This window comes from Colletes latitarsis, chromosome 5, assembly GCF_051014445.1.
Source record: "Colletes latitarsis isolate SP2378_abdomen chromosome 5, iyColLati1, whole genome shotgun sequence".
Classification (NCBI taxonomy): domain Eukaryota; kingdom Metazoa; phylum Arthropoda; class Insecta; order Hymenoptera; family Colletidae; genus Colletes; species Colletes latitarsis.
This window is the reverse complement of record NC_135138.1, coordinates 33767651-33784669: the sequence shown is the minus strand read 5'-3', so window position 1 is coordinate 33784669 and position 17019 is coordinate 33767651. Positions and strand designations below refer to the sequence as shown.

Sequence of the window (17019 nt, the reverse complement as noted above, 5' to 3'; positions counted from 1 at the left end):
ATTAATAAAATGAAAGCAATTTTCCTAAATACTCTGGACAATCTAATTTTCGCTCGCATTTCCTCAATAATCATAATAGCCGAACAGTTCGAAGGAAATGAATTGCTTTGTAATGGTTTCCTGAGCATATTTTCCTAATTATGGAAACATATATACCAAGTTGGTGGCTTTCTTATTCCTAGTACAAAAAAAGGAACCAAAAGCGACGATATCACAATTTATTTCATCTTCGATCGTTTCCAGTATTGTGTTTCTATGATTTTTAAAGAGAGTGGAGTACACGGGGTGTAACATTTTTGTTGAATTTTTGTCTTTCAACCGAAACATGCATCGATGTCACTAAATACAATGTGACAGTCTATAGTATCCAAAAGAATTGAAAAAATTATTTTACTATCCACCTGTAAATAGGAAAAAAGGAGAACCAAACTATCCAATGAAAATAAATACTTTCGAAGAGGCTACCGCGGTGATAGCTACCCTAAATTCCATCACAGGATTAAGGAACTTCGAATATCCTGTAAACAGATGGAGATTTCTGTTCGCCTGGTTTTATGACATCCTAATCATATGCATGTTTAGTGCAACCATACTGGCCTTTGAGCCATATCATAATCAGCAATTATCGTTCCATTTAGAACGCATGACGTACATATTTCTAAACGCCTTGAACATGGTTAGTTTATTGTCCATGATAATTTTGGGTCTGTACTACTCAAAGGTGAGGAACGAAAATTGAACATAAACTACACTTTATTCACGAGTCACTCTTAAATATATAAAAAATTATTTAAGAATTAAATTTGGTAAATTGGTCGCCTCAAAAAACAAAGAAATAGCGATGTAAAGATAATTACTTTTTCTTCTTGGTTCAATAATCAATTCTTACAATTTCGATTTATTTATCTTATTATAGAAATGAAGAGTCTAAATAAAAACTCGTGCTTTGTGTTTGCTCATTTAAATTTCAGTATTTTCGAGTGTCCTCGTGATCGGAAGAAAAGGAAATCATTTGTGAATTCATGACAGTATAATAGTCTATCACCAAGCACGATTGATTGTCCAAATTCATTTTGTTTTTGTTTCAGGATACATTGGAGCTCAAGAAGAGAATCACGAAAGTGGACGAGTGCTTGAAAAGACTAGGATCGACGACAAATTATCGCGACTTATTTTATTGGATAATAAAAATTGGAACCCTCTGGACCTTTAGTATGCTCATATCGTGTGGATTTTACGTGAACTGGTTGACACAACAAAATATGGGACTGTTGTCTGTAATTGCCATGGTTAATTACATCTATTCTACGAACATTGGTGCAATTATCCTTTATGAATTCGTAATATACGTATGGTACGTACATGATAAAATATGCTACTATAAAAAACAAAATCGATAACAACCTAGACAATGTTTCTCAGTTGGCTGGAACTGAGATTCAAGCAGGTGAACGACCTTCTGAAAACGTTTCTCGTGGATGGTACTCGAATTAAAACAGAAGAAAATCTTCATGAGTTTCCTAAAAGTTTAAAGAAACAAGGGTTGGGTTATTATGTTGAACGATTGGAAATTTTCTCTCTAAATCCAGCTCCAAGCTTGAAATACGAAACGCAGGCTGCGAGGAGGGTGCACTTGCTGCGACAAATTAGGTAAATATTCTCGTTTTCGTAGCTTCGAAATTCGTTTGATATTTTTAAACAACCGATAATTAAAATGGATTATCTGTTTTATATCAAATGGGGTAATTTGTTATTTCTATTTGCCCTCATTCCAAAATTACTTCTATCAGAAAATAAAAATTGCTTGAAGTAAAAAGCGTTTTTACCCTGTAAAATTCGAAAAGAACGTTATTTTTATTCTATAATATTTTCATTTTCCAAGATTAGTACAACTACAGCTGTATAAAGTCGCAAAAATGGTGAACAGGATATTCAACGCTCAATTGCTGATTCACTCCTTCATTACTGCACTCTTATTCACCATTGTTCTGTATTATATTTACGTTGAAATCCACAAAACGTCTTTCGACTTCCTCACGGATTTGGGAATAGTTTTGATAAATCTCATCAATGTATTCTGCAGTAGTATGAAAATCTGGCTGGCGGGTTGCAGCTGCGAAAATACCTCAAAAGAGGTAAAAACGAATTTCATAAAAATAACAACAATGCACCAGTTGGATACTAAAGATTTCATATTTTTAGGCAAACAAAATAAAAGAAATTATCCACGAGTTCACTGTGTACGAATTCGACACAGAAATGAACGATGAGGTGAGAAAAATAGTTTATCGCGTTCACATGAAAATTTCTTTTGTTTAACTTTCACAGGTTCTCCAATTTTCATTACAAATATCGCTAAACCATCCTGGATGTTTCAAGTCTAATTTATTTCGATTGAGCTATATCTACATACGGAGAGTTAGTGAACTTCTTTGCTAGTAAAAAATATTAAATACAGTGAGTCCTCGAGTTACGTGAAAGAAATTAAAACTGTATTACTTTATTGTAAGAAATATCGGTCCTGGAAAAAATTGAGAGTATGCGACTTGAGCATCAGTACAAGTAGAAACAGTCAATAATAATCGAGCCATTGTGCAAACAAATTATATTCTACATTTTCGACTTATTTTTTTACGTAGAATCACTCTCTAACAGATTGTATCATCTGTCTATCTCACCCCATTTTGTATAATTCAATTTACACGGTACTGATCATGTAAGTTGAGGACTTACTGTATTATTTTTTATTGTCAGAATTGGGCACATTTTACTAAAGGCTGGCAAATACAAATTTTAAATTGATTCATAAACTAATCTTCGTTTGTAAATTAGAATCCATTAACAAATATTGTAACTAGTTAACGAGCGAATATAAAATTTATATTAGTTGGTTAATAATAAAATTCGTTCAGCTCTGTCCCTTCTAAACAAATGCACCAGTTGTTTAAACCATCCGTGACTCTTCCAGCACATAAGCTTCGTGGTATCGTATCTGGTCATTATGATACAATGGGGACACTCTTATCAGTCGGAGAAACCACGTTTGATAAAAAACTGGACCAGCTATAACTCGAAATAATCCTTTCTGGACTTTTCAATTCAGTCTAAGAATGTACTTAATCTGAGAACTGAAGAGGATGTGTGTTCAAGTGATGTACAACGATCTATATTTTTTAATATTTTGTAATTAATATACCTTTAAAAACATTGGTTTCAGGTATTGATTATTTTTAATCGACAGAGACAAACAGTGTTAATTCATCCACGACATTAATATTGATCAAACGTTACGTACAATCCATTCGTCACTCGCGTGTTTCTCAATCATCATAATCGTCTGGAAGTTCCAATCAAACGAATTGCCTTCTTATAGCTACCCGAGCTTAGACTTCATTGGAAATTTTTTATTTGTACTAATGGGCACACGATACTGATGACCTTTTAGTGCAAGGAAGGAACCGAACGCGACAATATCACAATTTTTTAATGAGCAAAAGTTTGACGAACACGTTTTTAAAAAAAGAAATGAAGAAGAACGATCGCGCACCGATCGCCCCACTCACATCATAATTTCCTTACAGATTTGTCCGCGAGGACGAATTAAGGATCCTTAACACTAGTGTTACAGTTTATTATGATAAATCTGTGTCTCGAAAAGTGTGTCTTGTTATAATAATATTATTATATGTATTACCTGACAAGATTTATAGAATGTTTCTTTTTTAATCGTTTTGAGATTCGTGTAAAGTATGTCGCGATTATTGGATTTTTGTGTAAATCTATAGGTTTGTGTGTTCTTAACGTCTCCAGTGGAATTTGTATTTTATCTCAGTTTTATTTTTGTGATATTTGGCTTTGAAAGGAACAAGTTTCACCTTATTGCCCAAATTCTTCTGTGATTCACTGTATCTGTAGAGTAAAAGCCCAATGATTGAACTAATTTTTAGTGTAATGAATCAAATGCAAGGCTCGTGCAAATCTCGTTGACATAGCTGTGAAGTTAGTTCAGTCATTGGGGTTTTGCACGTATATATTAATGAACAATCAGATACAACGATAAAACATTGCCAATACGTGCTTCGACAGTGCAGTTGTTTCGCTCGATGAGTATAAAGCTCGTTCAATTCTCGTCCAGCATAACTGTGAAGTTAGTTCAATCATTTGCATGCATATATTAATGAATAATCAGATACAATAATAAAACATTATCGATACATGTTTCAACGATGCACTTGTCTCTCGTCAAATGGACTTTTATCGATATTTAAATTATAGCATTTGTATGTTCGTTCAGCATAAATAGAGAAAAATAGGAACAAGGCCAGACGATGAATAAAAACACTTTTAAAGACGTTTCAAGAGTGATAACTGCGATAAATTCCATCCTAGGAATACGGAACTTTAAGAATCCTGTAAACAAAAAAAAGTATCTCTGCACCTGCATCTATAACATCTCGGTTCTATGCATTTTTAGTATAACTTTATTAGTTTCGGAACTTGTATACGTCCAACAAGCTAGGTTTCACGTGCAGCGTGTAGTATACGTACTCGGGACGATAATGTATATTCTGAGTTTCGCGTTTCTAATAATCGCAAATTGGCATTACTCCAAGGTAAGTCACAAAAGAGTTATGTCAACCATCACAGCGAAATTCTACACTTTTAGAACGGTGGAGATCCGTTTAGAAATTCTTGTTTTTTACTGTTCGACTTGTAAATTCACTTAAAGTATTCGAGGATGCCATAGTTTTTCAAACTTATATTTTGTTCGTATCATAAAATAAATAAGTAAAGATATATTCCATCGCGATTTATACAAAATTAAAAGAACTGATATTCACAAATTGAAAACCCATGACAGTGATGTGAAAACGTGTAAAATCACGTTCGTGAATTCCAATTTAAGAAACGCTGCTATAACAAAAATCATTTAATAATTAATGAAAATATATCGTCGAGTGTTAGTTGTCAGGAACAATGACCTTACGCGTCTACGTTATTTCGTTTTCCTTTCTTTCAGGACATGTTGGCGCTCAGAGAGAAGATCGCCAAACTGGACGAGAACTTCAAAAGTCTAGGATCGGTGGAAAATAATTGCAATTTATTATACCGATTAATAACAACTGCAATCGTTTGGAGCTGCAGCGCGACAGTACAGCTCGGATTGTACATAAACTGGTTGTCGCAACAGCAGATAAGAATATCCAGTTTATATAACGTCATTACGTACATTCATGCAACCAACACTGCTCTAATTATCCTTTATGACTACATATTACATGTAAAGTACGTTTCTTAAGTCTTCCTCTTCTGATTATACGCATAAGAAAAACTATCGTGATCAAAAAAAGACATGCTCGGAGTTCGAGAAATATAATTTTCCGGAGAAGACTCTCGAGTATTCCAGTAGTTTAATGTAACTCTTTAACAACTATGGTAAAAATACAGACAATGTTTCTCAGTTGGCTGGAATTGAAATTCAAGCAAACGAACGATCTTTTGAAAACGACTCTCGTGGACGATCATCGAATCAAGACGGAGGAGTCGAAATACTCGATTAAACCTACGAGAAACCACCATCAACAATTTCTCAAAAGTTTCAGTAAATACGCGCGCGACAATAAGTATCATTATCGACGATTGCGAATTTTTCCACCGACTCATGCTTCGAATTTGAAGCAGGAATTGCAGGCGGCGAAAAAAGTAAATTTACTGCAACAAATTAGGTAATTCTTCTCTTTATTTAGCTTCGAATCTCGTTCAGTTAAAGCTTGTTTATTGTCTGTTCTATTAATTATTACGCTTTGATCACCTCTCTCGTTTTGTCGCATTGTGACTACCAATTAAAAATAAGATAAGAATCATCACTGATATCCCAAGTCCTTTTATTCCGTGTAATTGGTAAAGAACGTTATTTTTATTTCAAACTATTTTTCATTTTCCAAGGGGTTTGCACCTACAATTGTGCAGTATCGCGAAAATAACGAACAAAGTATTTAACACGCAATTGATGATACTGTCATACATCGCTTTGTTGAACGTCTCCACGACTCTGTACTCTACGTACGTTGAAATCCGCATAGGGTCTGCCAGTCTGATAAGTTTCGTGATTGGTTTGTTAAAATCATTGTCTTGTGTCATTACATTGGTTATGATGAGCCACGACTGTGAACGTGTCGTCAGAGAGGTGAAAACTAATCATCGTTCGATATCAATTTTACATTTCTTATAAAATATATTATTATTTAGTTCAATATTCGCGCGCTCGTTTGATCTGTGAAGCCATTCTGAGCTATTTTTAGGCAAACAAAATAAGAGAGATCATCCACGAATTCTCTATGCACGGTTTGGACAGCGAAATGAAAGATGAAGTAAGACGAAGATGCTGTTTTCATAAAGATAAACTTTAAAATTAATTACATACCTAACGAAAGGAAAATGCTTTTCCTTGTTTCCGTAGATCTTCCAATTCTCTTTGCAAATATCCCTCTGCCAGTTCGGAACATCGAAGCGCAATCCCTTTCTACTGAATTACGTCTTCTTGCAAAAGGTTAGTGGATCTCTATGCTCCTGATATGGAATATTATTTTTAATACAATCGCCTTTCTTTCAGTGCATAAGCTTCGTAGTGACGTACCTGGTCGTTATGATACAAATGGGACAATACTACTACTCTACCTACATCAAATCGAAGAATACACATCTGTTCCAAAACGAAACAGCTTCGACCTGAAATATCCCTTCCTAAAAAGTTGGATTCGATCTGATTATGTAATCCAAGAATTTAAGAGGAGATATATCGATGTATACAATAGTATACATATTGTACGTCAACGTTTAGCGTTTCTGAGAAAAACAGGTTTAAACATTCGATGATATTTGGAAATTGAATAAATAATTTTTACACTATATCTTACACTACCTGACTCAAACCTAATCTCGTTTACCAACAAATTCGACACTCCGATTTAACCAACTGGTGCTCTGAATCGAAATTTGGCTCATTAGAGATTAATTAGACAGCCTAGTAAAAAGAATTATTGCATTGCAATAACAAATAAAGGTTGCAGACGATATTGATTTTTTTAGACTAAACAATAATGGTTCCAAGTTATTATTAGTCCATTCGATGCTACTTGAAAATAATAACGTAACAATATGTGCCCAACATTCTTGCATTCGTTCATTAAGTGAACGTGTTCTTCTTCTGCTATTATTAGAAAAAGTTTCATTGTTTCTTTGCAGTATTATACATTCGAATGAGTTAACATACATGGGTTTATTGCACTTCACAGAGAGTTGCTTAAATTTCAATGTCAGTAGATCGCAGATTCTTGTGACGTCTTCAACGCGTTGTATTCTAATGACATCGTTTAAACTTAACTATTTTCAAAGAACAACCGCATATCGAACTCTCTATTCTCTGATCCATCGTCTTAGATAAGTGTCGTGCTGTGTACTAGAATATTAATCGTCAAATTGCTAACTGATAGAAACGTCATTGTGCAGGTACTCATAATAATTTCATCGCGACGACGAGATCGACCCGGATGAGTCGCCAGTTCCTACTCGACCATCAATCGACGCTGTTCAAGTACTTCGCAAGGTATTAATTTGCTGAATAACGGACACGATAACCATCTGCCTCGATGTCGGATAGCGAAACGTCGTGGATAGTCGCGTTTCATTTCAGTCCAGAATGTCCGAGCCGAAAACTATCAGACACGCCATCAGACCGTTTCTCGTGATAAATTTTGTTACTGGTTTGGGATGTTACGAGCTAAAGGGAAAACAACGGTTGAAGAACTGGATCAATATCGCGTATCCTACGAGCTTCGTGATCACTTTCAACTTTCTAGTCTACTACACAAACTCGTACTTCTACGACTACCTGTTCAATATTTTCAGCCTTTATAAATCAATATTCTGGATGATCTTCTACTGCCACATGATCCTGATGACCTTGTTGATAATTACAGCAAACATGAAAATAGAGGTACGCGATCCTCGATTCCTTATATTTGCGTTTAAGCGTGCACAATGCCTGTATAACGTATTTATCGTTATATCAAAAATCTTTTTATCGATCTCGTAACCAGACGTTCCGGGCCACCATCCAGCTTGTCGAAACGTGTGATCGACGAATGGAAAACATAGGGCTGCCGAAACGATATCGTATGCTATACAAACGCCAGATCCGTATGTACGGAATCCTTGTGCTAATCGTTTTCGGAGCCTTGGCGATGACTTATTGGTGGCAAATGTCGCTAATCGCGCCGTCGATGGTGAAATTGTTCATCGGAGCTGCTCTGTCCATTCCAGTGATCCTCATAGGAGTTTCTAATCTGTCTTTCATCTTCTGGATCAGGTACGAGGTTGAAGTTAAACATCTGACACGTTAAATCGATTATAAAGTCCAAAATGAACAGTTATACGAGAATGAAGTTCCATCAACTGAACAATCTGCTTCGAGCCATGTTGGCCACGACGCCAAACTCACCGATGCACAAGAGAATCGTGAAGATGATACACGATTTCGACGGGAGGACGTTCAAAAACGAATCGATCCGTGGGATCAACAGAAACGCGAACATGATGAGGGCGGTAAAGTGAGATTCAGCGGTGAGCGGAGAACGACAAAGCGTTTCCGCTCTCTTGACTTTCCAAATGTATCTTCCTTGTTTAGCTTAAATCAAATATTACATGCTTTAAATCCTCGTTGCGGCGATTTTCAATCAGAAACGGTGCAAAATTATTTTTAAAAGGTCGAAAATCGCGCGAAGTTTACTTTGTCTCTCAAAAATAAATTATTTCCTGTTTACGGGCACCGGCGATCGTTGGTTCGGCATACGAAACTTGCAAACTTTTGAATATTTAGTTCCCGTCCCGTTGTTTCTTCTTGCGCCGTATTTTTCTGCGAACAACACAATTTTTTATTCTTCCATTTTGAACAAAGACAAATTCACCTGGAGCTGATCAAGATCTCGAGAACCATGAACGACTTCTACGGAATACAGATCCTCCTGACGATATTCATTTCCCTCCTCTTGATCACCTGCCTTCTATACGTCACTTACAGAATCATATGGCTTACTTTACCCGTCGATCAGTTTCTGCAAAATATAGGGCCTCTGCTCTTCTGGTTGGTCTTCTACATGTTGAAGGTATTCATCATGAACAACGAGTGTACCAAAACGTCCGCTGAGGTAATCGTTTCTATTAAAAAGTTTCTCATCTCCTTTCAGATTACAATTTATATCGATCCATAATGTTTTATCTAATCTTCTTGTTAGATCCAGTTAAGAAATTGCTCTCCTAGCGATGCAAGTTATTGTTCATGTTTTTGATTTTAGGCAGCTGACACTGGCGATCTAATTTGCGAGCTTTACGAGCCATCGACCACCAAAGGATTTCGAGCAGAGGTAAACTGTCACAATTTTGATTAAAGCATAAAAGAAGCTTAATAATATTAACAATTTAACGTTGATCGACACTTAACACATTGACAACCGTTTGGAGAGATTTTTCTCATCATCTTATTTAACGATATCATATAATTATATTCAAAGAAATATTACTGAACATTTTGATAAGCTTCAGGAACTCGTTCAACGTCTGAATCTTTATAAAATGTTGAATTAAACAATTTCACGGAAACTACAGTTGCCGTCAAAGTGTCAAGTAAGATACAATTGTTCTAGATTCGACACTTCACCCTGCAAATGATCCAGAACCCGTTAGTCTTCACAGCCTGCGGATTTTTTGACATGGATCACACGTTTATCCAAGGAGTACATCAATTAAATCAATTGAAATCTAATTAAGCCAGAATCCAATCTCGAAACATGTTACATTATTATTCTTCATTTTGTTCAGGTTGTCGGAACGATCACTACGTATCTCGTGATTTTAATCCAGGTGGGCGATATTACTCCACACGGTGACGAAAACTCAACGGCGAATGCAACCAGTAATACGACCTCATCGTCAGTTACAATCGTTTAAAACCAAACATTCTCAATCTGCCATAATAATGTCTACAACGACTATTATCATGGAGAAAAAAATATCTTTAATGGCGTTAATAATTACGGTAATTGTAAAATATATAGTGTAAAAGTGTTAAAATATCGAGGAAATTAATGTACGAATAATTATATGTATAGAGTGTTGTGTCTTAAAGTTTACTTGCAAGATATCTTTCCCTTTTATGTTATTTTTAATTTTCATCGAATAGAAGATAAAACGCCTTTGAAAATGAATTTCGTTTCAAATCGATGCCGTAGTTAGTCCCGGTGAAAACAATTATTTACAAAAAAATACTGGCCAATAATTATGCAAACATTCTGTATACCAATTCAGTTTAATTTTCAATTAAGTAAATAATTTACAATCCAGTTTTACCGCGCACCGGTCGTATAATCGAAAGGAATTGCTGAAACTTCATTGGGTATATAGTGTCAAAGTAAATTTCAAAATAAACATAGAAGATAATAAAAATTATAGTAGCTGGTATAGTCGTCGGATAGGGTATGAAATGCCCTTTAAAATGAGCGCTCGTACAAGTCGATAGCTCAATTAGTTCCGGAGATATGACAATTTTTGTTTCAAGTCGAGCGTCAAAGTAAATGTCAAAATAAACATAGAAGACAACATAAATAATAATATTTTATATATTCATATGATAGAGGATGAAACGCCCTTTAAAATGAGCGTTTGTGCGAGTCGATAGCTCAATTAGTTCCCGAGATATAGCGATTTTAATTTCAAGTCGATGCGGTGGCTAATTCCGGAAATATAAGGGTTCGAAGTTTTGTTTACATTTCAATGTGCGCGCGCGAGCCAAGGAATTTTTACTACGGCCTCAGCAAGGTCGTCGACCGTACGTGCTCGTAGTATGTAGTAAATTCTTGGAAATACTACGTAACTGGGTCACGGCAGTCGCGACTCATGTGCGACAAGGAGGCACGACGCGTCAGACGGAGACAGAGATAGTAGACATCAAAAAATTACCCTTTCACATAAATTACGATATCTCGAAAACGAAAAGTCGTATCGACAAAAACCAAAAGCCATCTTAAAGAGGAAGCTTTGCCGCTGCTAACAGTGGCGGAATTATGGGGAAAACACAAGTAGTTTCGGAACTGCACGCGTCTAAAATTTTTAGTATTTTTAATATGCGTTAATAGCCTTTTCTAAGGCGGAGAGCGGAATTTAAAAAATTACCCTCTCACATAAATTACGATATCTCGAAAACGGAAAGTCGTATCGACAAAAACCAAAAACCATTTTAAAGGGGAAGCTTTACCGCTTCTAATAGTGTTTGAATTATGGAAAAAACATAAATAGTTTCGGAACTGCACGCATGTAAAGTTCGACTATTGTTAGACTGTTTTAAAACAATGGATACGGAATATTCTCTCCTTTCATCTGTGCTATACAGAGTGTTCGGCCACCCCTAGAAAAATCAAGAATATCAATTTCTTGACTGAAACTTCATTAAAAAGTTATTAAACAATTAAAATTAAAAAATTTCAAATCGTTCTGGAAAAATTATTTTCCGTTGCGGGGTACAATTACAATCACTTTTGGTGAATACACATACTCCTGAAATCCTACCCACTTTCGAGAAAAAAATTCGAGAAGGTGTGAAATTTTTCGACAAAATTAAACAATTTCAAATCGTTCCGGAAAAATTATTTTCAGTTACGAGAGTCAATTACAAGCATTTTTGGTGAATACACATACCCCTGAAATCCTACCCACTTTTGAGAAAAAAATTCGAGAAAGTGTGAAATTTTTCTACAAAATTAAAAAATTTCAAATCGTTCTGGAAAAATTATATATAATTACAGGGGTCAATTACAAGCATTTTTGGTGAATGGACCTACCCCCGAAATCCTATCCTCTTTCTAGAAAAAAATTCAGTACGGGTGGAACTTTAAACGTTAATAACTTTTTAACGAAGCCTCAATCAACAAATTAGTATTCTTGATTTTCATCTTATTTTGGCCTCTAGAATCTCCCATTACAATTTTCCCCAGGGGTGGCCGAACACCCTGTAGACATACATGACTACATATTTTTTTCAGAAAAGAAACAATAAGAATGGAAGTGAATATTAAAAATTTCACAATTCAGTGACTCAGAGTTCTCAAATTCAAATTGTGTATTATACACGCACATTAGTCTTCAATCATAAAAATTGTGACCATACTGAGTATTATATTCCAACGAGTTTCTTTTAACATTGCTCCACGTTTGAACGCAAGCGTTCACAGCTTCTCGGACATTCGCCCTAACAATTTTCCGCCAATTAGAACGTGGACAAGGATGATGCCTCAATTACACTATCCCGCTACACCCCATGCGATTCCAGATGGAGGCGTTAGCCCGTGAAATTCGGTAATCCTGAAACTCGATAGCTTGTAATTCGGTGAAGATAGTTCCTCCTTTGAACGGTCCCTAACCGATTCTTAATTCGCGAAAATTATTCCGTTATGCAGCTCTAACGATCTAAATAGTATTCACGCTCGAACAGTGAATGAGAAATGGAACTTTATGCACGTAGACTCGTGCAATTTTACGATTAATCTTTTCGTTAAGGAGTACACGTTCGATCGCACGCGTAAAGAAATAAAAATTTTGACGAGTCTGTACATTATATTTTATTTATCAAAAATATTATTACGATACCACGACGACCACGCAGTTTTGTCGCATGACAACGCGATGGACGCACGACACGCGTTTACAACGAGTGTAACATTAATTGGGAATTAAGGGTGCGAACGACACTGGCCGTCAGGAGCCACCTGCTACTGTGGAACATTCACCGGGGGGTAAGAAGAATTGATATATTGCACCCAAGGGAACAAAGAGTCTGTGTGCGGGCCAGTTTAGATGGGCGCAAGCATCCTTAATCCTCTCCCCTCTCGTTAACTAAAATTCGTAAGAGATACCGGCTTTATTGTCGATTAAATTATTCCAGTCACTGCAATTGCGTCCGTAGTACACTAAGTGCATGTGCTGATAGAGATTTTCTATTTTCAATTGTTCAGGTTTACTAAATTACTCATACCATTACCATACTCAACGAAATAAACGAATAAAATTTAAATGATAAACATTTATAAAATCTTGTGGGGAAGGAAACACATAATTTTCGGAAACTGCGCCACGAAATTTCATCGAAGGTTCTAATTGCTTATATTAACAAAAATCTCTGAAATGCAAAAAAATATACTTGTCACTGGATCCATTGTCAATCAATATTCAAACATTTGAATATTAAATATTTATCCAGTGAAAGTAAGGAACTACTCGGCTAAAAGAACAGAAAGTTAGGTGAACTCAACGATTTCCTTGGGCAAAGCATATGGGTCGGATTAGAGATGGAGATTTTAGAAGAGTAAATGCAAACAGCTTGCTAGGATTCTAATAATCCGCAAACGTCGTTTATCATGTCGAAACGGATTTGCCCTAACAACATGGCCACTCCTACTCGAGGGTGTGGATATTCGATCATGTCGTATCCTCGCCAAACGTTTACCCCGTATGTTTATTGATATCAAATAGGGCGTGTTACGATGCATCTCGCGTATTATGATGGAAAAATAACATAAGAATGAAAAGATAACCAAACAAGTCTGTATATTTAAAATCGACAGGATTGTATTTACAGGTGTATTGTTATTTATTACTGTTGCCTCTTTCCGTACTTCAATTTATTTTTTAATTTCTTTGGATTTATTCCGTACATCTTTAACCTTTCTGGATTTAACGAGGCAATACTGTCATTAGCTTCCTTCTGCTTAAAATCTTTACGCTTCATTTTGTTGAACTTCTTCTTCATTTTTCCTTCGACCTCCACCTTCTGTAAATGCTTGGAATTTGATTCATTGTGATTTCGATCATCGGCCTTTTTCCTTATCGAAGATTTTTTAGTTGCAGTTACTGTTTCCGAGCGTAATTTATTCTTCACGTTTAAACTCGTTTCTTGAATATTGTTAGTTTTATGTTTCTTCTTCGGTAGCTGTTCACATTGTTCTTCGAATTGCTTTCGTTTCTCAGCTTTTGATTTTCTTTTTGATTCCTTCAATATCGCGTCTGCATTACTTGGAATTTTCTCGTCATTTCCGTTATTCGCAGGTGCTTTATCATTAGTCTTAACATCGAGAGGAATGTTATTAACTTCTTGTTTCTTTTTCTTCCTTCGACGCTTTTTCTTCGTTTCTGTATTTTCATCGTTAATAGTGGTGGAATTGTTCGCATTCTCGGGATTATCTACCTCTTCATCCTCGGGATTACTGAAAAATATTAAATACATCACATTAAGTAATTTACATCAAATATAAAAAATATAACAACAAATTCTCTACTTACGTGTATAAACTTCTAAGTATCTTCATTTTGAGTGCTTCATTTTTAGCTTTTTGCTTATACATTTGAACGTCATTTAATTCCGCATGTTCCGGTTTGTATTGAAGAGCTTTTTTTAAGGAACACCATTTGTTTAATTCTTTATCATCAGCCACGAGTATCTAATACAAAAAATACATTTTTAAATATCATTATAAACAATTATTCGATTCTGAATGTGATATTAAAACTAACCTCTTCGACATTCAAGCCATAATCATTTGGTACAACTTTCCTATACTTAAATCTACATGGTATATCTCCGATCATATCTTCATAATCTAAGGAGTAGTATGTGTCAAAGTACTCCTTGTAAGATTTGTATTGTTTAGAATCAAATTTTGGCTTTTTTGTTGCTATGAGTTCAGCGAATTTTGATTTCCGCCTACGTCTTCGTTTCGTCACACTTTCTACTTCATTCTGATCAGTTTTGGATGGATCGTAATCCGCATCCATCTGAAATTATATCGATAAAATTATAACATTTTACATGCGAGAGAAATAATAAAAAGCAATAAGTTAATGACATTAAAATCTGGATCCTCGCAGTGTGGCCCTTTATATTCTTCTTTATCGTTCGTATCGTAATTTTCTGCATTTGGATCATAATTATCCCACGTGTCTTCAATTTCCAGTTCCTCGTCAATATCCGGAAATTCGGGTTTAATATTTTCTTCGGGAGCTGCATAGTAATCATCGTTAAAAATTTCTATCATTTTTCGGTCGTATTCAGATGGATCAAAATCAGCATCCAAGTCAATATCATTCAATTTTATATCGTCATTTCCTACAATTATAATTATTTCAAAATATTTCTCCATTAAATTACGTAACATAATGTAGAAAATAGATAACAAATGAAATTCTACCAGTAATCTCTTTTAACTTCATTAATTTCTCTTCAATTTCTTTCCTCTTCAATGCTTTTAATTGTTTCAGTTCCTCTTTTTTCTTTAGCTTCTCTTCTTCCTTTCTCATTTTCACTTCTGCTCTTTTCTGTGATCTCCGTGTATCTTTCCTTCGTATAGAATTCTCCATAGTACGAGGATATCTTTTAATAAATTCCTGATCTGGTTCTTCGAATCTAAAATTGTATTTATGTTCAAATTCCTCTTGCTTTTCTATATTTTTCTCATCCTCTGATAAATTTTCGTCGCTATCGTGAACTATATGCGCATCATTTAAATCGAGACTTGGATATTCTTTATCTAAATATTTATTATTAAGCACATAATCTCTTAAAAATTTCTCATTTGCATCCAAATTAGGATTGGACCAAAAATCACGCAGAGGTTTAAGCGCTTCTTGTTCTCTTTTGTTGATGTTTGACTTTTGTCCTCTTAACCATTCTTTATAGTCGGCTTCTTCCTAAATATTCGAACATAAGTTCTATTTTGTACCTGAAAATCTACATAACTAAAAGTGACTTACTTTTTGTTTTTCGCTTTCAGACTTGGATTTTGGTTTTAACAACTCTACATTTTCCTCCTCTTCCTCTCCATATAATACATCTTTAAAACTTTCTTTTAATTGCTTTTGTTCTTCGGCATATGTGAATTTATTGATTTCCCTTTTGTTCTTTTTTAACATATCCTCATCTTCACTGTCGCTGTATTTTCCTTCTCTTTCCACAATAATTTTGCGTTCATAATCTCTCAAGTAGACAGCTTTCTCTTTCTTTGACTTAACAGTTGATTTCTTTTCGCTATGTAATTCCTGTGCCTTATTAGTATCATCAAAAAATGTTACATCTTGTTCATAAATTTTTGGGTCCTTATTTTTCAAACAAGCTAAAGTTTTATAGAAATCTCTATCAAATTGCTCTACTACTTCCTGCAAAAATAGATGCAATTAAAATGCAATACAAAAACTTGTTACATTTAGAAAATTATATGTGTACATTTTCTTCTTCCTCTGTTGAACTATCAGTATCAGAACTTTCATCTGATGTTGCATTTTCATTGATATCTCCATATTTTGTTTTCACTAAAATGCAAATATTTCCATTCAAAAACACTTTTTAATATGGTAAATAATAAAGATCCAAATTTAGCAGGTGTGCTCATATACATACACTTATTCAACTCTTCCTTTTGTCGCCAATTATCGTAATTTTTAGCATAGCCTGAATTTATTTTTATTTCTCCATCCGAATCGGAATTATCTCCATTAAATAGCATGGACATGGTGTTAAATCATTCAATAGTTAAACAATCAACGACATTAAAATCGCGAACAGATTTTTCAATTTTCAAAAATTCACACGACTTCTAACTATATAAAAGAAATACCTTAGTTTTTATCAAATAAAAATTTGTAACTTTTAAAAAATAAACGTTCTTTCATTCTTTTCGCTGAATTACAGAATAGACTACAGAGGTTATGGATCACGATTTACACGTGTGTTGTAAGCCATATGTCATCTGTGTTGAATAGTGTTGAGCATCTTTCTGCATAAAATATTAATGCCATAAAATAATACTACATACACATTGTTAATACTTTTTACTTACTTTAATTGTATATAACCTATAAAAGGATTAAAATCTAATGTTATTTTAATTTTGCAAATTGCACAAATAAAATAAATTTTGCACA

At 34.7% G+C, this 17019-nt stretch overlaps 2 protein-coding genes across 3 annotated transcripts; one reads left to right on the top strand and one right to left on the bottom strand.

The window, feature by feature from the left end:
• The first annotated feature begins 7699 nt into the window (after positions 1 to 7699).
• LOC143341865 (putative gustatory receptor 28b) lies at positions 7700 to 10005 on the top strand. The gene is made up of 7 exons (XM_076765182.1): positions 7700 to 7996; positions 8100 to 8368; positions 8430 to 8609; positions 8957 to 9206; positions 9354 to 9422; positions 9702 to 9791; positions 9877 to 10005. Exons 1-7 carry the CDS (start codon positions 7700 to 7702, stop codon positions 10003 to 10005), a joined length of 1284 nt encoding a protein of 427 aa, XP_076621297.1.
• A 3325-nt stretch (positions 10006 to 13330) lies between these two features.
• Positions 13331 to 16956, bottom strand: LOC143341663 (protein KRI1 homolog). Of its 2 annotated transcripts, XM_076764649.1 has the most exons (9): positions 16820 to 16956; positions 16496 to 16695; positions 16322 to 16407; positions 15853 to 16254; positions 15291 to 15789; positions 14949 to 15208; positions 14617 to 14877; positions 14386 to 14543; positions 13331 to 14309 (listed from the first exon to the last, which is right to left on the bottom strand). In XM_076764649.1, the coding sequence occupies exons 2-9, from the start codon at positions 16605 to 16607 to the stop codon at positions 13700 to 13702; spliced, it is 2388 nt and encodes a 795-aa protein (XP_076620764.1). In that variant the 5' UTR covers positions 16608 to 16695; positions 16820 to 16956; the 3' UTR covers positions 13331 to 13699. The 2 variants fall into 2 exon arrangements, with proteins under 2 accessions (XP_076620764.1, XP_076620763.1); XM_076764648.1 differs by having other exon boundaries at positions 16496 to 16956.
• Positions 16957 to 17019: the final 63 nt, after the last annotated feature.